At 44.8% G+C, this 26,387-nt stretch overlaps 1 protein-coding gene and 1 long non-coding RNA gene across 2 annotated transcripts; one reads left to right on the plus strand and one right to left on the minus strand.

Annotated features, from left to right (window-relative positions):
- Window positions 1–294: 294 nt before the first annotated feature.
- Window positions 295–7,159, plus strand: LOC121097506. Its single transcript, XR_005830981.1, has 5 exons — window positions 295–405; window positions 860–1,097; window positions 1,950–2,114; window positions 4,924–5,088; window positions 5,548–7,159. It is a non-coding gene; the product is annotated as an uncharacterized LOC121097506 (long non-coding RNA).
- A 3,591-nt stretch (window positions 7,160–10,750) lies between these two features.
- On the minus strand, window positions 10,751–26,173 carry LOC121097670 (transmembrane protein 182-like). The gene is made up of 5 exons (XM_040614851.1): window positions 25,993–26,173; window positions 23,291–23,408; window positions 21,156–21,254; window positions 18,424–18,561; window positions 10,751–11,525 (listed from the first exon to the last, which is right to left on the minus strand). Exons 1-5 carry the CDS (start codon window positions 26,143–26,145, stop codon window positions 11,296–11,298), a joined length of 738 nt encoding a protein of 245 aa, XP_040470785.1. The 5' UTR covers window positions 26,146–26,173; the 3' UTR covers window positions 10,751–11,295.
- Between the last annotated feature and the right edge of the window lie 214 nt (window positions 26,174–26,387).

Below are 26,387 nucleotides of genomic sequence, written 5' to 3' on the forward strand. Positions count from 1 at the left end.
GCAGCTCCTGTGCTGGATTTTGTTCCCCCTCCTGTTATCTCACAGGGCTCCCTCCCCTCCTGCCTTTCCCTGGCAGCCCCTGGCAGCGCTGGGGAGACAGAGCCACCAGCTCCAGCTGCTGACACTGGGCTGGAGCTTCACTGCGTGCTGGTGACGCCCCGACCCTCTCCTTTGCCTCTGGGCTTCTCCCTTTCATCGCAGGTTTGGGCTAAGTAGTCACATTAATGTAAATCAAACATGCCCTTTTTTTTTTCTTTTTTAAGTAGAAGCTGATATGTTATTAATTGCAAGGGGAGGGAATCCCCAGAGGAGACCCCAACTCAGCCCCAGGTGAGACCCTGGGACAAGACAAGGTGGGGGACCAGAGCCTGAGCCCAGGCAGGGATGGATCTGGGGACTCCCCAGGTGAGTTAAATTAGGTGTCTGAACCCGCAGCATACGTCTGGTGTTTCTATGTTTCTTTATGATATTAAATTAGAATGTTCATTTGGGATATTAAAAAAGTTGCCTGAGTGTTAATTATTTCATTAAACATTCTGGATTTGCTTTGGTTTTGCTCTTTAGTTTTGGGTTTTTTTTTAATTAAGTTTAAATTAGTTAAAAACACCAGGCCTGTGAAGAGGGTCTTGGGTGTCTGCGGAGCAGAGCTGAGGGCTTTTGCTGCTGTCATGCACAGACGTCAGGTCCGAGCTGGCAAAAGGGCTTTGAAAAGGCACGAAGGCACATAAGGACAGAAACCTCTTTTACTGGGTGACAGATAGAGCTGGGTGAAGCCCTGGGGATGATCAATAAACAGTCATGGCAGCGGTGGCGTGGCTGCGGTTCCCCTGTCATTACATGTTGCTGCATTTGTTTGCAGTGACGTTTTGGCCACCAGCAGGCACGCTCGTGCCAACCCCCAGCCCTGGGTCCTGCACTGAAAGCGAGTCCTGGGCAAAGTTTCTAAGCCTCCAACTACCAGAAAAAGCCTGAAAAAACGACCCCAGAGGACCATCTGCCTAGGTGTGCTGCCAGCCTGGAGACTGGCCCCCTCCGTCAGCCAACGCCACACGTCTGTGTTGAGAGTAGAGCCGGGAAAAAGCACCAACACAACTCAGGTGAGCAGTTGCACTTACCCAGCAGAACTTAAATTTTGACCATTAAATAAATATGGCAAAACACTCACCATCCATCTACAGCCAGAGAATTATTTACTGAAGCTATTCAGCAAATAATTGGGAGTAACGAATCCATCAAAGTAAATTGTATACTGAAAAAGAGGTGAGATTCACTGGAAGAATTATTCACTTCAACTTACTCACTCAGCCCTGCTAGTAAAGAGTTGAAATACGGGCTTCAAGGAGGCTGCACAGGCATGGGGGACTGTGTGCAATGGAAGGAAAGAAGGGTAAGAAAAAACGCTGAGGCTGCAAAAAGCACTGCACCAAAACATACCCGTTCCCCTGGCTCTTGCTGTCGCCTAATGACCCTCATGGTGCTCAGCAGCAGCTCTGGGAGAGCCACTCTTCTGCCAAAGCAAGGCATGGCATTAAGCCCCAAATGTATCTTTTGGTGCTTGACTTTAAGGTTGATCATAATAAGTAGAGACGAGAGCGTATGTTGGCATCCCGGCTCCCAGCAGCATCTCCCCGCAGCCTCGTTACGTAGCGCAGGCTGAGACCTGTAGTGATACAGCAGAGGTTCGTTCGCCTGCATCAATTTTCTCTGTAATGAGGTGCGAGTGGCGGGTCAGTTTGGCTCTTACGGGATTTCTCTCTTGCAGACTTTCTATACATCCAATGACCTTTGTGTTAAAAAAGGAGTTCAGAGTACACAAAAGCTTTGACTAAGTAATGTGCTAGAAAACCAGCCGCTCTTTTTAAAAATAATGTCCCAGTGCCCAGTGTCTCCTATAAAATACCCCGCTCAGTTTTCCTTGGTCTGTTTTAATCAGAGCCCTTGAATTTCAGAAGCACTACTGATTTACCAGCGTGGCAGTGGAAGGTTTGGAGCCAGAAGGGATTTCTGAAGGTGATGTGTTTTGCCTAAGCCCCTTGCTGCAAAATTTTGGACACGCTTTGAGCAAGTGGTGCCCCTCCTGAGATGAGTCTCCCAGGGATGCTGAAAATCACAAAGTAAGTGGTCACTAGGGATAGCAGGAGCTCTGCATCCTTCTAGATCATAAAAAGATGGAGAAAAAGGCACTGTAGAAAAAAATGCTTTAAAATGTTATGTTTTCATTGACCAAAACCTTCCAGTTTCTGTGATGCCAGAGCTCCCAAACACCATGCCCAACATTTTGGGGGCAAAGGGGTGGGAATCAGAGCAGGCAGATGTGGGGGTCTTAAATACACAGAAATGGCCTGAATGCACCATCCGGATTATCTGGATTTTTTTTCTACAGCCTCTTGTTAGACTTTGAAAGAAAAAAAGAAAAAAAAAATTAAATATATTTCAGAGTAATTGAACTGTGTTCACATTAACTTACACTAAAATTATTTTTAATTAAATGAACTTCCCCTGTTTGTAGCTGGAAGGTACTTATGTGAGATAAAAACTCCATTCTAATAATGCTGAGACTCACCACCACTTAATTAGCATCACAATTCAAGGCAGACCAAGCAGGAAGGTGAGTGGGGAGGTGGGCTTGTGCTGCTGGGTGGGATTCTGGGGAGAGAGGCTCCCTCCTGGAGCAGCCCCCATCCCAGAGCCCACCCAGTGCTGCGAGGCATGCCGGGAGGGGAAATCACACCTAGTATTTGACACAGTTTGTGGCAAAAGCAATTATAATTAAAATTATATTAAATATTAAGTCAAGATCATAAAACGTTGATTGGTACTGATTAGCTGTATAATCCATAATTAGAAATCACTGCACCCTTCACCAGGTACTGTAGTGCTTCGCTTATGATTTCACAGCTAAATTAAGCGAGTGATTCAGCTTTTGCCCTGAGTTTTACTTTTGCATTTAATTTAGGGCAGAACTGCATCCAGGCAAAGAAAGGCACACGACCTGCTCCTGCTGAGGCTGTCTCCAGCCTTGCCATCCCGAGGGCAGCCCCCCTGTCACTGCCGCTCCCAGGGGGGTGATGGTCTCCAGCAGCGCGGCACTGCACCGGCACGCTGGGGTGAAAGCTTCTGCTGTGCCACCCTCAAAAGGGCAAGTACAGAAGGTGGAGCCGAGGCCAGACGTGCCTCCTGGCCAGACGTGCCTCCTGGCTGTCCTCAAGACAGGGCAGCCCTGGGCAGCTCCCGGATAATGATTTATTGCTAGCAGGAACTGGGAGTGCACAGATACCCCAGCAAGGAGGGAGCGAGGGAAGACTCTTCAGTCTGGTTTGGGTTTAGAAGACCGAACCCATCTGTGCATCGCTCGTTAATAGGGTGGAAACCTTGAGCCTTTGGTAAAGCAGTGTGGGCAGGGTGGTGGCCCTGGGCTGGCAGCTGCTGCGGGAGGGCGGGTTACCCCCGGTGCTCGGGCAGGCTTGCTGCAGCGCCCTGCCTCCCCCAGCCGGGCCTGCCCCTGGTTTTGTGGCCCATTCATCATAGGCAGCCACTTCCCAAGGATAACGTCACCATTGCACACTGGGAAGCACTCGAGTTTTGTTAAAGGAAAAAACAAAATCCACCAGCCATAAAATTTTATGTCTTTGCTACTAACTTCAGTCAGTGCCTTGGCTGGAGACCCATCTGTGATTTTCCATAGTGTTTCTGGATAAAAATAATAAAAGCTGGTGGTTAAAATCCCAAACCTGTGGCAGCCTGGCTGTACCTGCTTGAACTCGGCAGCCTCCTTGCAGTGCTGCAGGCGAGCTGGTCCAGAGGGACCTTCACAGGCTGAACTCGGTGCCCGCTGGCAAACCCAGGGCTAGGAAGAGAAAATACACTCTCATAATTTTTCTTTTCTGAGAGCACTCTTTGGAGTCCTGGGGAAGAAATCTTTTCATTCCTTCTGCAACTAGGGCATGCGCTGTTATCTTTTGCACCGATTAATATTGCCTGGGATTGGAGATGAGATGCTGGACAGAGCCTGATGCTCTCAATCAATTAAATCAATGCAGTCGTGACGCTCCACCAATTTTCCCTAACCAAGGGTTTGGCCTAAAAGGCAGCGTGCACAGCGTTACAGAGGATGCATGGAATGACAGATAATGCGGCTGCTGGTCAGGCTGAGAAAAACAGGAGAGCTGTGCTCTGGAGCTGCATTTCCCTGCAAGGGGCACCGTGGGATGCAGTCCTGGACCAGGTCAAGGAGGCACTGTGCCCCGTGATGTTAATAAAAAACTTGTTCTCACAATCTTTTAATTATTCTTCTTCTTATATTAATGATTACATTTTTATTTAAATGATGGCTTTAAGACTGCATAGCTCATCTCCTTCTCTTTGGTTAGTCCAGGAAAACTGCTGTGTTCTCTCCTGCACAGGGACTGCCCTGGCTGAGCTCCTTGAGTACCCATGTGTCCTAGGGAGATGTTTACCTGTCCCACTACAAAGCATCCAAACCCCAAGGTCACCCACATCCTTCTCCTGGGCTTCTGGCAACCTGAAAAGAACAGAAGAGAGCACCAGCAAGCACTCCCAAAACTCCTGTACTCTTTGTTGAAACGTTTCTAGTCTTTAAGTCAGGCTAAATAGGCAGCTATTAAAGAAGATTCCCATGCCACGACTATTCAAAACCAAGATATTTCAGCACTTTCATTAGAAAAAAAAAAAATGGTGGGGGAAAAAACCAAGCAACAAAACCCCCAGAATTTCCTCCCTTATGTGGGCAGCATCAAGTGCAGGAGGCTGCCGCAGTGCTGGGCACAGGGTGCTTCGTCCTGGTATAGCACTGCATTTGCTTCAGCCCTCATCTCCTATCTGTGATGTACAGCAAATCTGTCCATCCAGCAGGAAGCCTTTTGGATTTTGTAATATTAAAAATGTCTATATTTTTGCCTGCAGAACCAATGCATTAACTCGGAGAAGAGGACCAGAGTGAAAGTCCAGAGATGCTGCCCACCCTGGACCTGAAATGTCGCTTGAGTAACAGTGGTGGTATTGCTGTAAAATACAGAAAAAAACCCTCCTCTCCAAAATGGCTCTGCAGTCCCTTCTTAAACACTGAAGGTATTTTTATTTTAAAATATATACTTAAAGGCAGGTTTAATCGCAAAACAGCGTTTTCCAGGCTTTTTTTTTTTAAAAAAAAAAAGAAAACAACTTCAAAATATCTCAGGTTATTTCTCCTTCAATTTTTTTCCAATTAGATTAATTTAAAATGAGTGAAAAAAAATTCATGCCCTAAGATCCTGAAACCTCTGGTGTCAGCTGAAACTGGCACTTCTGCTCTCAGCTTCAGCCCTTGCTGCAGGCACCTCTGCTTTGAAGCCTTTGAAGTGTTTGTGGCACAGGCAGAGGCTCTCTGCAGAGTAAGACAGTCATTTTATATATATTTAATGTGTAAAGTGTGCGTGCATGTGCTTGTGTTGGTATATCATGGATTTTCACAGTACATGTGGAAAGATGTAGACTTCTTGACTTGCAGAACAAAATTGCAGGCAAAAAGACTGTCTTCCTTGATGGGAGCATCCATCGGGACCTTTGCCTCAGCCCAGGTCACTTCAGCATCATCCTGAAGGTGTGACTGGAATTATCTGCAGACCTTCAGAGACCGAAACAGCTCATGGAGTTGTGTCTATAGGATTCACTCGCTCTTGCCTCTCCCAGCATCAGGATTCACTCTTTTAAAGCTTAGATGAAATAATGTCACCAAGAAAAAAGCACGAAAACAGTGGGAGCAATGTGGCAGTGGCTGCCCGCCCAGCTGGGAGCTGCAAAGCAGCTGGCGTAACTACCCTGTGCTTCTTTGGGGGATGTGATGGAAGAGCAACACGACCCATTTGATCAGTGGTTGGATTCTGGAGCTAATTATTTGACCTGCAACATAACAACCTTAATTGTGAAAGTGAGGCGAGTGGTTTGGGATACGGCATCTCTGCCCACGTACAAAATGATCTTATGTGAAGGCTCCACCTCGGCACTAATTTGGCGCCTGATTTGTCTATATTGTTAAATCTCCCTACTTTTTTGGCAAGGAGAGGTTCAAAATTGATGCCTTTCAGAATCAGCCTCATTTGTTCACCATGCACTGCAATTATTCCAGCCTGTAACCGATGAGGTTTAATCAGTAATAAGAGCTTCAGACCTTACAGCAGCCGGTTCACCCTGTGTTGTTTGAGCAGCATTTCTGAATGTTTTGGTGAGCAACTTCTCCCATGGACTGGTTTTGAGATAGAAGTGTGAAAGATTTCTTACAATGTCTGAAATGGAAAAACAGCTACATTCTGTACCTTTGCAAAAATATTTCTGAGGACACGTAATATATTTTGCCAGGATAACATCCCCGTTCTAGGAGTCATTCTTTCTTCTCAACATTTGTTGTTTTTCTGTGTAAGATGCACAGGGAAATACTGGAAAATGGGTAGGGAAAATAGAATTAACCCTGTGTTTTTCCCAAAATTGCCCTTTGTGTCACTTTATTTTTATTTTTTTCTAGCTTTTATGAAGCCATTATTAATCTAGTCAGCCAAGGTCAGGCGAGACTTTTTTCTGCTTTGCAGATCCCGAAGCTTATAAAGCTTCAATCTACTCTGCCATAACCAAATGTTTAGTACCCACTGGCTGGGTTAATTAGAGTGCATTCTTTACAGCTCCAATAATAATCACTACTACACCGTCATAGCAGTGGCTGTAGACTATTTTTCCTTTTGTTATTTCTTTTTAACAGTAAGCATTTACATAGTCACACTGTCTAAACCACTGGTTCTTTTGGGTTCAGCCAAGGGTTCACATGCTTATACCTGGAAATACCAGGTTCCAGAAGGTAAGAGCATCGCCTGCTCTCGTGATCTCAATGCAGCACAGCATCCTGGGTATGCCTCAAAAGGGGGTGACATTGTGGTTTTTTAAGAGGAGGAGACAATATTCATAGGGGGTGGGAAAGATGAGAATAAAGACCAAAGATCACTGAATGTCTGGCACTGATTCAGAAACAGGCTTTGCCAAGCAGGGTGAGAAGGAGCCTTCCCTGATCCATCCAGTGTATGGTTCTTAGTATTGGTAACAGGGCTTTGGCTCCTAAAACAAAGAGTAGGGAATGAATTAGGAAACAAATACATTTCTGTAAACAAAGTTTTCAGATTTTTTGAGGAAATGGGAAAAAAAAATCTGCTTCTCAAATGTCAAGTACTTGAAAGACTGAAAATACATCACCGGAATAAATAAATTAACCCAGAAGACAGGACTGATGCTCTGCAGGCATCAGGGATTAAATAAATGCACTAAATTCAAAGTGTTATTCCAGATAAGAGGTCTTTGTGCTGCAGCATGTACAGCTTATTGATTATAGGCTTGAGGTGCTGTGCACTCTTGTAAAATGTACTCTGGCTGATATGACTTAATCCTGCGGTAATGTACAGCCCCTTGCACAAGGCATGGAGCTGGCTTACATGTGATGTCCGGTTGATGTAGGAGCCTAGGGGAGCAGCTCAGATGGAGATATTGCTCTGCAGTTATATACGTATATGCATGTTATTTCTTTTTTTTTTTTTTTTAATATAAGCCCACCAAGGCAGCAGAAGTGTGTCTAACCAAAGGGAAAACACTACCTGTCCAGGTAAGATGGATTTTTCCTGATTAAAAAAAAAGAAGAAGAAGAAGGAAAAAAAAGTTTGGTAAGTCCCAGAGGGGCAGTTACACTCCTAGCTGGATTTTGGTTAAGTCCCGATTAACCTGTTTTCCATAGCAGAGGGTGCTTTCACCCTCCTGCTCAGCTGTTGAACTGCCAACACTTCACACTAATACAAAAAGATCTTTTTCTTTTTTCCCTCCTTTGAAGCTCTCCTGCCTCTGGTGGTCAGCTCAGCTCTCTGCTGGTTGCTCTGAAGAGCCAGCAGACCTCTCCAACCATGGAATTTCAGCACGAAAAAGGAAAACCTCCGGCCTCTGGGGACGTGAGAAAGCAGCTGGGCATGGCAGTGATGCTCCACAGCCTACTGGTCTCCTGGTCCATCGCTCCCTGGGGCTGCTGCCCAGCACCTTCCCAGCCTCCGGGCATCCTTGGGTGCAGCTTTTCTGAATCACTGGTAAAAAAGTGATCTGAGCAAGGGAGCGGGGGGTGGAACTTTTATCATTAATTGTTGTCTCCCTGGTATGAGGGAACAGCTGAACAAAGGTGCTGCAGGGGCTTGGCTTTTGGGTAACCTCCTCAACTCTCCGTATCTCCCACAGGTTTGGCAGATCTCCCGATATCTTGCTCCATCAAAATCAAGCTTCTTAATCTTAAGACATATAACCTCTACTACATAACACTGCCTCCTGAGCATGATCCACGGGGCCTGTATTTCAGCACCCGAGATTCATTAATATTTCCTGCAGTGTGCAGCGGTAAGTAGCAAATAAAGCAGGAAGTGTCCCAGATGTTGGAAAGAAAAAATGGAATTATTCATTGCTTACTAACGTCAAATGCTAATGTGAGAAAAGCATCCTTGAAGAAATCCTTGACTAAAATTCATCAGAGTGATGTGAAATCACTGTTTTAATTATGCATTTTTGAATGTATTTATTAGTCCTGGTTCTGATCTGACTTACAGATGTTTAACAGTGATAAGGGTCTACTGCAGTCTTTGGAATTACTCATGATTTATAATGACAAACTTTGGATCAGAATTAGGTCCTTGTCACCACTCTATAATATCCTTTCATCAAACTTCTTCACATTCAACAGATGAAAGAGACCGCGGTTTCTGCAATTTCAAAGCCTACCGCCAAATCCATTAGCTGGTTTTTTGAAATTTCTGCTCCAGAAATGACGAATTTTTGCCACAAAAATTTTGTGGCAAACTGCTGGAGTTATAGTTGCCGCAAGAAGCTTGAGAGCAAAGGAATTAGGCTTGTTGGTCCACCAAAATTATGTGTTTGGTTAACACTTGTGCAAGCTACAAATGTTGCGTTTAAACAGAGCTGCTAATTGCTGTGGTTGTGCTGGTCTATAATCTCATCAGCTGTAGCCTTACCATTGTGCCTAGCAGGGTATGCTCATCATCAGATAACTGTTGGACAGACTATGCTCAATACTAGATAATTTTTTTTTAAACTCCTCTGTTCGAGAATGATTCCAAGTCCTGTGTTTTTTCAAAAGAATGATGGAATTTTAAACTCTTGCTTGTTCTAGAGCTGATCCAGAATGTGCAAGTCTCCAGGGATGGTTTACTCCCTAAGGCATGCATGCATGATTAAGCTAAATGTATTCCATAAATGCCTTGATGACATTAAACTAAATTTTTTAAAGAACAGATGGAGAAAGTTAATAAATATTTCATTCTATAATATAAAACTCACTTCTATATTCACAACTTCAGGGATTCTCAGCTTCACAGATATCAATAAGTCTGATGGATTTCTTGCTGCATTCTCATTCTTCTGCCCTGGTGTCTCTTATGGGATCATCATTCCTGCATGCTTGGATTGTTTTATGGGATCAGTGAAAGGCAAGTGACTGTAAATCTTGACCTCTTCTGCTCCTGGATTATATACTTTTATTCTTTGTGACCATAAGTGTTCATCTCTACACTGAATAGATAATTAAATGACAAAAATTATTCAAAGGGAATTTATAGTGAGAAATTATCACTAGAAGAACTGATGGGGCACAGGCATAACCCAAGGAGATATCATGGGAAAAAAAAACATTTAGAATGGCCAAATAAAATACTGAAATATCTCTGTATTTGTAAATGTCACGAAACATCTGTTCACTGGGAAATAACATGGTTTTTTTACCTGTATATACCAGTGCTATTCAAACAAAATTTCTATTAAGGAGAAATAGTGTGAATTTTCTTAAGAACTGTAGACCAAGCCTGGTATTCATATAAAAGAACTAATCTTTACATGTGGGAATTACAATTTCTCACTCTATGTATTCCATGGATCTTGTAAAAGAATAATTAGAACTTGCTCCAAAAGGAAAGAAATGCCAGGCTTGAATAATATTTTAGAAAGAGCATTAACAAACATTTTTATACTGCCAACAATCTTCACTGCTTTCTAGAAGAGATTTACATTACATTATTAATTAACTATACCGAGTCAAATAGCATGATATAAAGCTTGGAAGATGTATGTTTAGCACAAACTCTGACATTCATGAGAACAGCATGCATTTTTAGGAAGTTTGATTTAAAATCTACGTAAATGAGTTGAGCAAGCAAGGGCCTAACAAACTACTTCAAAGCATCACGATCTGACCCAAAAAACATGACAAGGTCAAATCTTTGTCATTTCTCAAGTGTCTTTACGAACCTCTGCATATTCACCTCCGTCACCGCAGTAGCTGTAGGTAGACCTGGCATGCATGCGCAGGACCACTGCTATCTGTCGGGCGAGGTATACCTCGGCAAGTGCAAGAAGTTAAAAATACCCAAATGGTATATCATTTGTCTTTTTGGAGCTGACTTTTGTGCTCTGTCTAGAGAACAGAAGAAGGTCCTTCACTGAGCTGGCTGACAGGGTCTATTATAACAAACAAAATAAAAATAACAGGGCAATTGTTCCCACCCCTTTCCCCCAGCCCTGACCAGCTTTCAGGTTTGGGGTTGAGAGTCCCCACAACGCTGTGTCCAGGGGAAATAGTAAATGCAAAGTAATGTGGTGCTGTAAAGAAATACTAATTAATTCATACTATGTTTCATGCCACGGAAACTGGTTTATTCACTTATTGAAAGTTAGGTTAGGTCCAGGTACACTTGTATTTTCAGAATCAGGGCTTTTTACAAAAAAAAAGAAAAAAATTTCTCATGTTTCCTGACATCCCATTAAAATGGTTGTCCTTTGACGTCAATTAGAGTCAGCTAAAAAAAAAAAAATCATCCTTAATTGCTTTTCAGAAATAGACATTACAGCGTACACTGTCACAGCCAGATTTGATTACCTTTTACAAGAAACAAAGATGCTGGGAATGCCATAAAACTCAGGGGTTTTGACTGTTTGCAGCGAAGGCTCTTCCATGGGCTGCAGAGAAAGCCGATGCAAAACCCATACACATGTCTAAATTTCTCCAAAGTATAAAAATGCTGAAGCTGGATGCTCATCTGGGGCTGGTTTTGGACTGAGAGGTTGGATGCTCACTGCTCCATCCCTGCCTCCATGTAAGGGTGTAATCACGCACCTATGCTGATGATTATAGCTACAACAATCATCTAGTCCTCAAAACTTGTGTATATTTCATCAAAAGGAGCATTACCAATTTTCTCAGAGGCCTTCCCCAAACTTGTCTTACTCCAGGGACTTCAGAATGTCTCTGCCGACCAGGTAGAAGAGGAGTCCAGACAGCAAAACGAGGGGTACCCCCGCTGCGGCAAACATGAAGGACCACCCGTAGTACACGTGCACGGGTACGTCATCCATGCACTTCTCACTCCTCTCCAGAAGGATGTACTTCTGAAAATCAGCGACAAACTCCTTCCACATCACGAAGAGAAATATGAGCAGGAGAAATAAACCTCCTGGAAAGAGAGACAAAGGTGAGTTTTTCTCTGCATGTGAAACACAGAAATAAAATTGGAAATCTGTTGTGAACTTTTCTCATTTATTCTTGCGGGTCCTTTGCATCAAAGCTTAGTGTTGCAGAATAATAATTTGTGACGTTGCTCTGCAGGTTCCTGTGCAAGCTAAGCCCGCGTGCCACGGGAGAGCCCCACAGCACCACGACCAGCCCCGGCGCCTCGTGCTTTACCCGCCGGCGCTACCGAGAGCTCCGTTCCAGCCAGGACAGCCATGAAGAACGCGCCAGGCCAGGCTGATGGGCATGGTGGGGACCCGTGGGGGGCGAGCGCCGTGCTCCGCTCTTACAGAGCGGTTGGGTCGCCTTTTTGAATTTGTCTGAGGTGTGAGACAAGACACTAACTTTCTTTTTCCTTCTTTATATCTGCCCTTCCAAGTAGTGTCAGATCCGATTCCCAGCAGAAAGGCAAAGGCAGGGGGCTCCGTCCTGCTGACGGCGAGCGTTAGCTGCTGTGGGGCCACCTACCCCCAGCAGCAGCACGAGCAGAGCCCACCCAGGCGCTGCAGCTTGTGGCCGTTCCCCTTCACACCTGGTGCCCCCCTTCCTTAAACTGAGCTCTGCAACCAAGTATTAACACTCATGGTGAGGAGTATAGACGATCCTATTTTGCAGAGAAATAACACATAACAGAGTGGAAAAGGCATGTAGCCATGAGATATTAATCTCAAACGGGCTACTAAATAACAGAATAATAAAAAGAATAATAAACAGCTTATACCATGAGGCTAGAAAGTCTATTATCAGCAAGTGAGACCTCCTTTGCCCTCCCCTGGAGCCAGGTGGGAGGAGGGCTGAGGCCACACTCAAGCCTGAGCAGTAAGTGCAAGGTCAGCATCTTGCTCAGCGAGGGTCCGCTCACCTCGGAGCTCCCAAGCCTTGCAGGATGGCTGTGACCCAAATAGCAGATCTCCCATGAGACCTCGTGATCTTGTATTTCCAGACGCATACCCGTCGAAGGTCAGCGTTTGCAGGAAGAGCTCGGTCACATCTGAAAAGCACGTGGGGAACAGGCATCCCCCGGCCCTGCCGCAGCCCCCAGCAGCTCTGGGGGCTTTGGTGCCTTAATAGGAACCTCCTTTCCTTGCGATTCAAAGTGATGGTGGTCAGAGGCTGCAGGTCTAGCTCCCCCGTATGAAGCAGATGACAAAAACTAGAGTGGCCCCAATCTTCTTTACCGTGTCACATTAAAGAATATATATAGTGCATGTTAAAGTCAACATATATTAAAACTGAACAGTGATGGTGTGCTGGCAGATCTGAAACCAGTAATATCTGCTCTTGCTATATCATAGAATCATAGACTCATTTAGATTGGAAGCTTGCTATTTTTAAGTGGTGCTGTATAACATATAGATATATGCACATACACACACATATATGAAAGAAATAAATCACAGATTCTAATATTTTTATAGTAGAAGTGAACAGTTCAAAATTAATGTACTTGACAAGTTACCGCACAGTTCTGTGGATGTGCTGTGGCTTCTGCTGGATTTAATTTCTCCCCTTGCAATTTTTAAATCAAAGGTAGCTTGTACTGTATTTAATTATTCTTCCTGGCAGCTTATACACTACAAAATCCAACTCCCATGCTAAGCAAAGGAAGCAGGTAAAGCTTGACATTGATATGTGTTAAACATGTCAGTGTTTCACTGTGTTTCTGCTTATAATGGATATAAGCACATCTGCTGCTACAAACTTATGTGAACGTATAGAGGGTTCAAAGTCCTTCCTACGTGTTATACAAAAGTTGGAGCTACCCCTCCCAAGCTGTCATGTCTATTATACTGCCTCCTATACCCCAAGACTGCAGATTGAATCTTAATAATCAAAAATTGGTGTAACCATATGAATATAATTTACATCACCATACGCTGCTATTTCCAGCCATTCTTCCTTACATGGGAGAGTCCTTATGTTTGCTGGGAAGGCAGGCTAGGAGTTAAATAACAGCTGTTGTAACATTTGCATGTTCATTGAGATTTTGATACCACTTGAAATTAAGTGCACAAATAAATATTTTACACTTAATATGATAGTTGTATGCTTAAAATACCAATTATTCTACTATAAGAAAACGATTGCAGGTTTAAATAGTCACATGTCCTTTACAAAATACAATATATTGATAAGAAGGCAATTAAGTCTTTATTACTGATGTAATTTAAAATTAAATTAATTAGATAGCAACTGAACCTTGGAAAGTGCTCTTTTAAAGAGCAATTTCTATTTCATTAACTTATAATACCTACCGTAAGAGACGCAAATAAAACCATAGCCCCAACGGGACAGAGGACACGGGTAGGGCAGCGTACTTTTGAATTCTCGTACTTTTGAATTCTCATACTTTTCTTTAACCCAGCTGCGGGGGATTGCATTGCACTGTCCCAGGAACAATTTAGATGGCATAAGCCTCATTGGTTGAAGAAATCGGATTAAAACCTACCAGTTCTTCCTGAGGAGGGTGCAGGGAAGCCTCGTGAGCGGGTGGCACCATCCCTGAGCTCGCCAGGAGCTAAGGATGGGGAATCGGTCCCTCTCCTCGCCCCAGGAGAAGCACCAGGTCTCAGTATGGACAGATTTATTATTAAACAGGTACTGGAGGTGATGGCTCGGCCGTGGCATCTAAATTAAGAACATTTTCACACTCTGGGAAAATGACAAGAAAATGTAAAGTAAGCAGCCGCCTTCCCTGGAATAATTACAGCTGAGTGGCAAGGAGTCCCTGGGATTTACACCATCTCCTCGGCGAGAAAAGAAAATCAAAAGGGCAGGTGCAGCCGGAGAAGGACGGTGGAAGTGCAGAAAAAGCAGCTCACTGAAAACTGTTCAGCAAAAAAACGCTTATTTGGAACAATCACAAGTATTCATGAAACTGCCTAAAAATTGTCACATTTTTAGACATTAATGGACTCTTCATAATGAGAACATCTCCATATTCCACTCCCATATTACCAAAGTAAATATTTGGTGGTTTTCTTTTAAAATGCTATTTTATTTTGGATTTTTCATCTTTTGAACAGATCTCACTCTACGACCCCCTTCTGGTTGGGGGGTTAGTTTCAGCCACAGTGGAAAGACAGCTTTGCTTCCTGCCAGCCCCCAATGGTTTTTCATGTACAGAGCCAGATTTCTTCCTGCCTTGGGCAACAAAAGGAAAAACTGAACATAATCTACTTTTTTGCCCGAGAAATGAGCCCAGCATCGACCCACATGTCTGAGATGCAGGATGGGTGTTGGGTTTGGGTAAGCGTAAGCAAAGACCTCGTCACAGCAGACCATCCCCACACTCCTCTCAACATCCCTGTGGTTTCTACTACTGAAAAATTAGCCAAGTGATCTGTTTCTTTCTCTCCCTTTCCTCTTTGCCTCTGTTCATTACGATGGGATGGAAAAATCCTTTTTTCACTTAAGCCTACGCAGCTGGTCCAGAAGTATTAGGGCAGCACAGCAAGCTCAATGATTGCCCTAGGTCTGGAAGAAGTGTGTGCTCACTTCTAAGCCTGGTCTCTAAAAATGTCCAAAAGAAAAGAAAACAGAGGAACACACACACAGAAAACCAAGGAGCACCAGCAAAGTTGTCTCAGCAATTCAAACATTTCCAGTGCAGTGTTCACCCGGCCCTCTTGGTGACATTGTAGTGATAATTAATCATATCGTCATCTGACTGTTGAAACAAGGGGACAATTAGTCACCGGGCAGTATCTGCCTCCCCCTTGCAAGCGCTGGAGCTAAGTCTGGGATGGCAAACGTTAGAAGGAAAGCAGCAGGCTGGCTCTTTGCTCATGCCGTTCGGGGGCTTTGGGGAGCAGGCTGGCAAGGATAGCAGCTCAGCTGGGGCAGTAGACGTGCAAAGGCAAGCAGCAGCAAATGTCAGATGGGCTCTGGCTGTATTCCCCGAGTTGCCCAGCAGAGGAAATCAAGGGGGATGGCTCTGATCCTGTGAAAGCGCTCTCAGAAACACCCCCCACCGAGCATGTTGTGGTAGCTGGCAGACAGTCAGATTTGTCCTCTTGAAAGTACAGTAACTAAAAGGCATCTCCGAGAGGAAACCCAAAGGGATCTAATTGAGCAATAACAATCCTCACCCTTAGGTGCTGAATTCCACCACCACCACCCCGGCGACAGAGGGGCACACTAACTCCTCAAGATCATGTCAGGCTGGTTACCCATAAAATGCAACTAGGAGCGCATTTGCACCAGTAACATCTTCAGAGCCTTTCAGTGGCAAGTGGTGCATCGTTCTGCAGTGATCAGCCACAGCTGTGATTTAATGGCCCCAGCGTGGGCTGCTACCAAAAGGGACAGAGGGGGCTCATGGATGGAATAAAGTTGCATATAAAGGATGCCCTGAGAGGCTGGGACATCTTGCAGCCATGGTGCCCCATCTCACCATCCAACTGCCAGACCATGTTCCCACTCTACAAATTGCCAGCATTTTCACACTTCCTCAAGGAGAGATCATTTCTGCGAGGGAGGTTAATTAACACTGACCCACAGGCCATGATTAGAAGACAAGACGCGCTTTCTCCTGCGTCGTCTCTCCGCTATCCGAAGGAAAGGGATGGCTAGGGAGTTGAAGCTGTGTTAAATCTATTGTTCCTACTGCTTAGCGCAATTATGCAAAATATTTTTAGAAGGGATACCGAGAAAAATAACTATGGAGGGATGCATCCCAAATCCATCAGGAATCCAAGCAGGATCCAGAGGTCTGAGTTCGGGATACACACACCACACACACACACTGAAAAATAAGGGTCAGCTGAAACTTTGCTGAAATAATATTGCATTCTCCTAACTCTCACTGAGACTGAAAATGCAGCAGGAAGTCTCTTCCAGCTGAACTCATTCCTCCTAATGGCAGTTAATAACAATGATTGCTGTTCAGATTGAAATTGCATTAATACAAACTTCAGTTTAAACAGCAGCATCTTTGTCTAATGCCAAGAGATATGATGGATAATCAGATCTTCTAAAAAGCGTCACATTCTATGCCCCAGCTTTTTAATCAAGAAGTGCAAAAACAATTTGAAAAAAGGAAGAATACAGTGATTCACTATTACTCAACACCCTTTTCTGTGGGATATTTCACTTCTCTAGCCACTGTCAGAAGGTGACTGATCTCAATTTTTCCATCTGGGCTGAAAGCTGAGTATTTTGAAGGGGTAAGCCTTTAACTGAGGTAGGCAGGGTGTCACATCTGAGAGGACTCAAATATTTGGCCCTAGTCTCATGAGAAGAGATGGGTTTAATACACACATGTGTCGGGTGGTCAACACTACTCAGCAGAAGGCGTTGGTACCTGCTGGAGACCTCATAGCTAGACATCTTGCATTCCCAAATGAAATCCGTGTGTATAAAACCATGTGAAATTTGCCCTTAGAAAAATTAAGCCCAACCAAGCCTTTATTAAACTATATAAGAGAGAGATAAGCAGATACCCGCAGGCTTGCTGCCCTCACTTCAATAACTGAAGACCTGGAGGCAAATGGAAAATTGGACAAAATGCAAAGCAAATTAGCAGAGGCAGGTAGGGCCAAATTGATTTAGTGCCTTCCAGAGTTTTTAGACAAATAGATAGATGTCATCTAGTTTTGTTTTAACAAGCAGCTCAGCTGGCGTCACATGGTTAATTATCAGTACATCTGGAGGAGACAGAAATTAGGAAAGGAGCTATAAAATGGATAGGGAGCTAAATGATGGGGGGAAAGAGTAAAAGATAGTAATAGCAGGGCACAGTGAGACTGGAAGTTTAGGTGGAGCTCTTCCAAGGGCAATGTTGAGACCTTTCTTATTAAACACTTTCATGGATGCCTGCAGCCCCCCAAAACCTGGGCACGCCTAAAGACCAAACTGGAAGCAAAGATACTGGCTCACGTTTGATTCCTGCTGTGTATGAGGAAGCAGGACCTGGTGCAGGACCCCTAATTAAGCAGCGGGTGTTCTGAGAAAGGCCTGACTTCATTACGAAGTTCCTCACTTGGCATGGCCCAGCTGAGCGCCAGCCTTCAGCTGCCTGCGTCGCAAAAAAGCTTTTGCGTGAGTTAGAGCCACTACTATAAATCAAGTATTTCTACTAGTTAAGCCAGTTATTCCTTCTCAAATACAGAGAAGGAAAAAGCCCAAGTGATAATTCAGTGGAATAATTTGTAATGGCAGAGGGAATAATGAATAAATGTCTATTTTTAATTCATTTTCCTGCTGTGCCACTGCTTTATCTTTTCAGGTTTTATTAAGGCAGCCCTCCCATTTTGCGTCGCTGGGTACGCCTTTCATCACTCAGTGGGTTTCCAGCGCTGCCAGATGTTAACAGCAGAGACAGGAGAGCCCAAATCCAGAGGCTGACTTAGGGGAACAGAGCGTGGCTGATTGCTGCCCAGGGTTAACGCAGCTACAGACTTTACTAAAATAAAAGTAGTAAATAAAAAAACAACACAGCTACAGAATTTACTAAAATAAAAGTAGTAAATTAAAAAATGCAGCTACAGAGTTTACTAAAATAAAAGTAGTAAATAAATAAATGTTCTGTTCCTCTGGGTTGCATAGAACGGGGCGGGAGGGGGAAGCAGTTTTTGCAGACTCCAGCCTTCCTAGGACTAAGGACTATCTCGCTAAGGCTTGACTAAGCACAGAAGTTTAATTCCAGCAGGGGAAGAGGGAAATCATTTACTCCAAGTCAGTGCAGCTCCCGTCATTTACTCCAACCCAGTGCACCAGAGCCCTCGCCTCCCCCCGCTGCGCCTCCCCCCTGGCTGCCTCCCCTTCCCCGGCACCGCGAGGCAGAGCGCGGCTGCTGCGTTCCTGCCCGGTTACATCCTGCTACCCAGCTCAGAGCTTACCCGAGGTGAGCAGGAATCCGCCTCCCACTTTGTAGGACCGGGGGCTGACGAAGGGCACGCCGCACACCAGCAGCAGCCCTCCCACCAGCCCGGCGGCGACGGCCAGCATGATGAACGCCGTCCAGAAGCCTCTGTACACTGGGAGGTCAAAAAGAGCAAAGTCAGGGGAAAGAAGAGCAAAAGCGGTTTTCTTCAGTCCGTGCTTAACTCCTGCACCAGCAACAGCAAAAGCAATAACCTGTAACACTGCTTGTGTTAGGCAGAGCTGGAGCACCCGCTTTGCTAACTGCCTGCCGCAGCACGGGTGCAACGCGCCTGGAGCCATGCAAGTTCAGGTTGAATGTCATGCCCTACAGAATGGGGTTGGAATGAGTACAAGTGGTTGGAAGGGTTTGCCAGGGAAGCGTGCCACAAAGGGGGGTGGGAGTAAAGGACACTGTGCTTAGCTGTGCCCGTGGGGGGTGGAAAAGCTTGGCAAGAAAGGAAAGAAAATAGCAAAATTTGGAGAGATGGAATCAGACCACATCTTTGTTCCATTTTAATTAACACTTAGGGAAGGTGCCAGTTTCCTGATTTAAAATAAAGGTGATTTTTGTTAGCAGGACAGTGGGAAGAATGGGAGCTAATGATTTCCCCCATTAATGGCCTTACTTGACTCCAAGTAAGAGAACAGGGCAGGAGAACAGCTGCCTCTTCATCCACCGGGTTCAGGGGGGTTGCTGTCACTTCATGCAACCACACCAGCCCGAGCTGAACAAGCTTGTGTCCATCACATCCCATGGGATGGGACATAGCCCACGGACTTCAGCCTCCCAGTAACCAAGCCTCTTCCAGTCACTGCCATAAACCTTGGCCAGAGGTGGTGGTCTTCTGGCAGAGACCCTCTGGTACCTGCCTCCTGCTCCTCCGATTACCTGATCCCCCCAGACCCCTGCATCTCACTCTGCCCCTTGTTTTTCAGAAGTGCTAGTTAGAGATTTAAGCTGAGCACGAGCAAGTTGGTAATGCTGAAATGATTCACACTTGAAAGAAAAATGATACAGAGAAGATGCGTTTTGCTCATTTGAAACCATTTTGTCAGGAGAGCCACTTAGGGAGAGATAAGTATCTTGAACTCTCCAAAACCACAGAATTCATTTTCATGTTTAACCTCCCGTCACCCGTTTCTCTCAGGGAGCCTAAGAGGATGCAGATAAGGCAGAATTATCTCTGGAGCAGGTAATAGCTGGAGAACCCCTCTTCTTGGATGGCCTCCTGTTTTGTCATCATTTGCATATGAGGATAGACTGATTTGAAATAAAATGAGCATTAACGATGGAAGCATCTGCTCGCTGTAGATGTCCAAAGGCTTTGCAGCCGGGACAGCGCAGCAAAAGAGCCCTGTGCTCCCTCTGCCCTAAATGTGGGTGCTGAGACATCCTCATCTCCCCAGGGATCATAGCTGGGTGAGTGCCAGGATCCTCCAGGCAGAGTTCCCCAGCACCTTCCTGGGACCCAACGGGCATTTCTGAGAGGCAGCTGGAGAGGGTTTCATAGCAAGGGCTGACAGGCAGGAACAGATGCCTCCAGGGCCCTTTATTTGGTAGGGAAAAAATAGTATGTTTATCAGCAAGACCATTCAGAAACTAGATGTCATGTCTCTCCTAAGCAGAAAAAATCCCACCGCTGAACCCACACATTTGCTGCACACAGCCTGCAACGAGCTCCTCCTCCTCCTCCGACTGACAGGTCCCTCGTATCCATTTTACACTACGGCATGCTCCCCGAGGCAGGAATCCTGCACAGCACAGCAAAAGAAACTAGCTGCTCTCCCTCACATGCTCCGACTGACAAATGTTGGGGTTTTTTTTAATTAATTCCTCATAAAATAAAAAATTAAAAATAAATAAAAAAGGTACTGCTAAAGGCTAAGGAAAAGGTCAAGATGTTTGTTTGTGCAGTACGCCTGCCCTGATCCCCAGAGGCAACGCAGAGTGATGCACACTATTTAAAGAAATCAATTCATTTCAAAAAAGATCATTGAATTAATTCTAGCTGCTGCCACCAATTTAGCAAATTAAAATTCCTAACAGCAGCTCATTCATTAAAGAACTCGGAAAATACAGAGAAACATAAATAAAAAGGGAACCAGTTGAAAGGAGAGCTCTCCAACTGTGTCATGTTCGCTGTATTAAAACTAAGCCAGTCACTTACGTGGGTCTTCTAACAATTTGGTCTTTAACTGATTTTCCAGTGTTTGTTTATCCTGTCTTACAACAAATCAACACCAGAGCTCTCCCAGGAAGCCAGGCTCTGGAAACGAGTCAGCACTGGGCTGCCACAAGCCTACAGCCCAGGAGAAATTATTTTCCTTGCTCGCCTGCGGGGTCTGGATTTGGCCACAGGGCTGAAGCCCTCTGCCTCCAGCTCCTCCCAGTGAGCAAGGAGGTGGGGGAGAGTGGGTTTAGCATCTTCCCTAGCTCATAGGTGCCGAGCACCCAGCGGGAGGGTGCACAGCTCATGGCCAGGCATAGCAGGCTCTGGAGAAAGAAGATGTAGGAGAATGTCCTGATGTGCTCACAGCTCAGCTCAGTCAACTAGGCAAGGCCGTTTCGTAAGGGAGCTTTGCAAAAGTCTTGGTCATGCTTGGCCACATGCATTTACAACGGGAGAACCGCAGCCCTGACACATGTCGTAAATCTCTGCCCCAGCGCTTGGAAAGGAGCTGCTGGGGGAGGAGGAAAGGAACCCACCTGCGGTCGTGTCGTAGGTAGGGTGGGGGAAAGGTCCAAGAGCGATGGGCATGGGAAAGAGGTAGCCATGCATGCAGAACTTGGGGTGTGCTTGGCTGGCTGAAAAAGAACACACAAAAAAAAAAATAAATCCCGGTTTGCTTTGCTTTTCTGCAAAGTCACAGTGAGAGTATTAAGATGGCAACATACTATTCTGCAATACCTACAAAACCCCCACTGAAAGCAGAAGGCTGGGGAGTAAAGACAGACAGTAAATTCTGGCTAGAAAGAAAAAAGAAAAAGAAGAATTATGAGAGAGGGGAGATATAACAGGATCTTGAGACCGCTACCCGTACGTCTTCTCATCTTCATAACCTGAGTCTGAGGTGGACATAAATCATGAAAGCCAGAGCAACTGAAATCAGTGTAAATATCCCCATCGCTGTTTTCCTCCAGAAAACATGTCAGACTGCCTGGAAGGGGCAAAGGCATTCAGGTACCCAAACAAGCTACCTCACAAGACCTCCAGTTTGTGAGAAGGGAAAGTACAATTAGAATGGAAGTGCCCCATCAATATTAATACCACTGAGGCTTATCATGATTAACGGTAATAGAATGAATGTTAAATGAATTAATTAATGGTTGGCCACTTATTTAAATATGTTCCCCAGCTCAAAGGAACACTTTATAATAGGTGGACATTAGTTCATGCTAAATTGACTATGGAATACCTATTGAATTAATTATTACATCCACGAGAGCAGCAAATTAATTTGCCATGATCAATCCTATTATAATAAATACCTAAAGAAGTAATACAAATTTGCCAGTTATCAGAGTCATCTTACTTCAGGTAACATTATATTCTATCATGTATTTTCATATAATGTAATTAGATAGCAAACTTCCTCTTGCAAGCCTGTCCTTTTTTATCAAAAATTCCTGTGTGAAAAATCTCACATTGTTCTGTTGAAAGGTGGCAGTAACTGTCCCTGCAAGATTTTACAGGAAACGCAGGTCAGGGACCGGGAGACAGCAAAGTCATCTGAAATTTTAATCAGCGCAGAGTAAATTTATTGTGAGAACCTGCATTACCTGCAGTCAAGTGCCCTACGCAGCGATCACGCTGCTCCACAGGCATCTGAGCATCCTTGAGCGGATCGAAGCACCAGCGAGCGCAGGTCAAGGCCTTTGCAGTGTTTAAAACCTTTGCAGAACTGATTTAAAATCTCTTTTTTTTTTTCATCCCCAGTACTTCTCTAGGGTTGTGGCATCCCAGGGAAAGGATGACCTCTAATTACCCACCGTGCATTAACGCAGGTGAGCTGGCTGCTGGCTCGGCTACCGGCTGGTGCTGTGGGGTGGTCTCACTCCTCTGCTCTTTCTGGTGGGAGCACCTGGTTCACTGGGCCAAGACCCCACGCTTCACTGCACGTGCGCCATCAATCAGCACCAACTGGTGTCTCAGAACAGGTTTCTCTTTCTCCTTCAATTTATTTTGAAGAGTGAATGCACTTTCAGAAAAAAAAAAAAATGCATCCGTCTGTGTTCATTCACACCTGTAATTTCAATGACCTTTGAAAAGAGGCAAGTTCTTAAAATAAAGGTCTTGTGTGCTTAAGAGCATAAACACACGTGGTTACAGCTCTCCATGGTCCACCACTGCCCACTGCTCGAGGTCCTGAGCACCCAGGGAGACCACACACGTGCATGTGCAGCCTTCCCCATGCTGAAATCGGTGGGAGCTGGCAACGCTCAGCACCCCGGTGGCTGGAAGCACTGACAGAATAGCAATGCCAGTGGTCAGCCAAGGTACAGGCTCAGATTTAGCCGACCTTAGTTGGACACAAACATGAAGAGTTATGGGAGAGAGAGCTGGTCTTGCTGGTGGAAACCACCTCTACATAACACTTTGTAGGTGATATATCAAATGGCATCAACAGGATCCTACATTTCCATGACCAACCCTCCAAGAGCAAAATCGAAGCCAAAAAAAGAGCACAGAAAGGGCGGGCCAAGTTTGCTTTTGATAGAGAGATGATGTGAATGAAAAAAAAAATTAAATAAAGGCAACTGTCTCCTCATCCCTGGGAGCCCTTCTTGTGCTTGTTTGCAATTCAAGCTGTGAGAGAATGCTGTGGTGGCATTGTACTCACTGTACCAGAAGGTCCAGATGGTCTCTGGGTGGCCCTCGCCGAAGAACCAGCACCGCCAGAAGAAGCCCTCATGATGGAAAGTGAGGATCTCCTTCCTGACCTCAGTCAGTGTTTCAGCCTGAGGAGGAAAGAAAGCCCAAGCTGACACAGGGATGATCATGGTGGAAAGGTGAAAAGTGAAATTATTTTGCTTAGACAATTGTTGCTTTCATTTTCTGTTGGGGGTTTCATTTGGTGTTTGAGTTGGTTTTGGAGGAGCTGGGGAACACAGACACAGCTGCTATCCTTAATTTTTTGTTGTATCACAGCTACAAAATGTTCTGACAACAAATTGTCCTGCAGACCTTCACAAAACAGTTCTTTCCCTGACATCTTTAAACCACTGATGGCCAGAACTGGACAGGCACGTCAGGGAGCAGAGCATTCTGGGTGGTTTCTACTTCTTAAACGCTTTCCTTATGTAAATGTTATTGCTGTTGCAAATGGTAGGAGGCAGGCTGATTAACAGGTAAGCAAGTTTAGGTGTGACCCAACGCAACCATTCAGATGTCCTTGCTACTCTGCAAGATCTGTGCAAGATCTGGCTTAACCCTAGAAGACATCCCAACTGGAACACTCCCAGTGAGCCTCTTCCAAACTCCAGCCCAAAAGTTTCCTTCTTCCTCTCCCTCTGCTGAGCCTGGTAGAATTTATGCTAAACTTAAGTGAGACAGAAATTACTCTTTTTTTTTTTGTACGAGGGACCACACCAGTCTTCTCATAGACCACAACAGGGATGTTGGCAATTTTCCCTTTTCTGTGAGCCCACCTCAGCCCCCAGGCCAGACCCGTGAGCACAAGGTTTAGGCCTTTCCACAAGGGAGGATGCGCAAAGTTGAGTTGTGAACTATCTACCAAAAAAATTATTAAAACTATAGCCAAAATAAATTTTATCTTGATCACATACAGTTTGGTCAAGGAGACGTGACTGCTATGAAATTACATTTTGTGGAGGACAGAGAAACTCCGTACAGGATTGGACCCTGTGAAGTAGGAAAAGGAGGTGGGACTCCGTGGGGAGGTGCTAGAGGAAACTGCCCTCCCCTTGGGGTTTTTATGCATCAAATTATGACTGCTTCCAGAGCTCTGACCTGAATCTCCTTTCACTTTGGGGAAAAAATGTGAACTATGGCAACGGTAGGATGCAGCCTTCAAGCTTCATCAGCCGGGTGGCTGCTGACTGAGGGCATCTATGGCACATTTAATCGCTGTTTGGCAGATGCTCGAGCCCATCCTTATCTGTAAGGGACAGGATTTGCCAGTTTAAGAGAGGGAAGAGAAGCTAAAAACACAGCCTGTTGTACACAATGGGTAACTGAAATAGAAATAATAGAAACAGTGTCTGAAATAGAAATAAAACAGCTCAGAGGAAAGAGCAAGAGCAGTTCCTAATTCTGCCTGGCACTTCCGAAGTCACCTCTGCCTTAGCGACAGGCACACTAACAGCTGGCCAAGAGTATAGCTCAAATATTTGAGGTGCTTATTCACACATGCCGTGCAGCGTCTCTAGTCTCTCCACTTTAAAAGACAACAGCACAAACAGATATCTGAAACAATTCACACTGTCATTTCCCAAGCGCACCGACCGAGCGGCACTCCTCTGTCCGTGGCGCTCTGCCATCTCCGGGGCTTTACTGCACTGCTTGAAACAGCAAAGACAGTGTCTTCTGCCAGGCAGTTTTTCTATCATAATTTTTTTTTTTTCAATAAAGTCATTTGGAAACATGACTCAAGCAAACAGTGTCCTACATTTGATTATGGGATTCTGAAATGAAAGAAAATGTTTCTTGCTGGCATCATGATGCTTGCCCAGTGTGACTCACCACACCAGAAAAAAAAAATCAAACTTAATTGGATTGAACTTTGAAGTAACAAAAAGTCTGCACACAACAAGGATCTTCCTGTCATTTTGTAATTGAAACCATACATTGATCGGCACAAAAACATTTTTGAAGAGTGGGAGGCTCAAGGAACTGATCTGGTTGTTATTTCATGGAGGAGTTAGACAATAGCAAGTGCAGCTAAAATCAAACTTTTGAAAGGATCTATAACCAAGTGACACCAGCAGTTAGCATTAAAATAACAAATTGTCCTTTGAAAATGACATTTCCTGCTAACTAAAATCCTATATAAATCCGAATTTGAAAATACATAGGCCTCTTCTTGCGAGATGGGTGGAAACTCTTGTCTGCTCTGTTCTGCCTCTGATACTCACTTTTGTTTCCTGCCTGTGCTGTAGTCGTATCACCTCAGATGGCAATGGTTGCCAAGTCCTACACCTTAAAATATGAACTATTTTAAAATGAAGAAATGACAGAAGAAATCTTCTAATGGGAAATATCAGAAGATAGTTTTTGTGTTTAGAGGTGACTGCTGTCAACAAAATACATCTCATTCTTACATTGTTGCCTTTCATTCCCTAATGTTCATCTCCGCCAGATTACGGAGGTGCTATCTTCACATTTCCTAGACACACCTTACACCAGTCAGAACGCTAGATAGCATGGAAAAGCTGGTTTGGATTTTAACACTAGCTCAGGCTGATGTTTGACATCAGCAAGACACTCTCAATGAGTACGCATATTATCACAGATTTAAAACTTTTTTTAAAATTACTTAAATAAGTGAGTTCTTGCAAAGGGAGACAAGATTTCAGAGTTTACCTGCCCAGTCTGCAGAGTACTATTCCCATGCTCAAAGACCCCGCAGGACTCCGTCGCCAGAAGCCAGTAGTCTGTCCCAAAAGCGACGAGGAAGAGCAAGATGCCGGTGCCACCGAGGATGCCGGCTGCCAGGGCGGCCACTCCAGCCTTCATCGGGCAGCAGGTAGGCAGCAGAACTGGAAATCAGAAAAGAAGAAAACCACTGAAGATTCCAGGATCACTGGAAGAGGCGGATGAGAGGAGCGCTATTTTTGGCCACGGATAATAATCTCCTGTCTGGTGTGAGTTTCAGTGGGCGGTGGGAACAGGACTAATAAAAGCAGATGACCTGGCGTAACCAAACAGCTGTGGCATTAAGGAACATGATAAATAGCTATTGAGACAGAGCAGGAAAA

This window comes from Falco naumanni, chromosome 14, assembly GCF_017639655.2.
Source record: "Falco naumanni isolate bFalNau1 chromosome 14, bFalNau1.pat, whole genome shotgun sequence".
Classification (NCBI taxonomy): domain Eukaryota; kingdom Metazoa; phylum Chordata; class Aves; order Falconiformes; family Falconidae; genus Falco; species Falco naumanni.

What these genes read in the sequence shown, in the direction of transcription:
- LOC121097670 (XM_040614851.1), bottom strand. Translation starts at nt 26,145, where the DNA reads ATGAAGGCTGGAGTGGCCGCCCTGGCAGCCGGCATCCTCGGTGGCACC. An exon ending in CATCTGGACCTTCTGGTACA is followed by an intron (nt 21,255 to 23,290) that starts GTGAGTACAATG and finishes GTTCTTTTTCAG; the next exon opens with CCAGCCAAGCACACCCCAAG. An exon ending in CGGATTCCTGCTCACCTCGG is followed by an intron (nt 11,526 to 18,423) that starts GTAAGCTCTGAG and finishes CTCTCTTTCCAG; the next exon opens with GAGGTTTATTTCTCCTGCTC.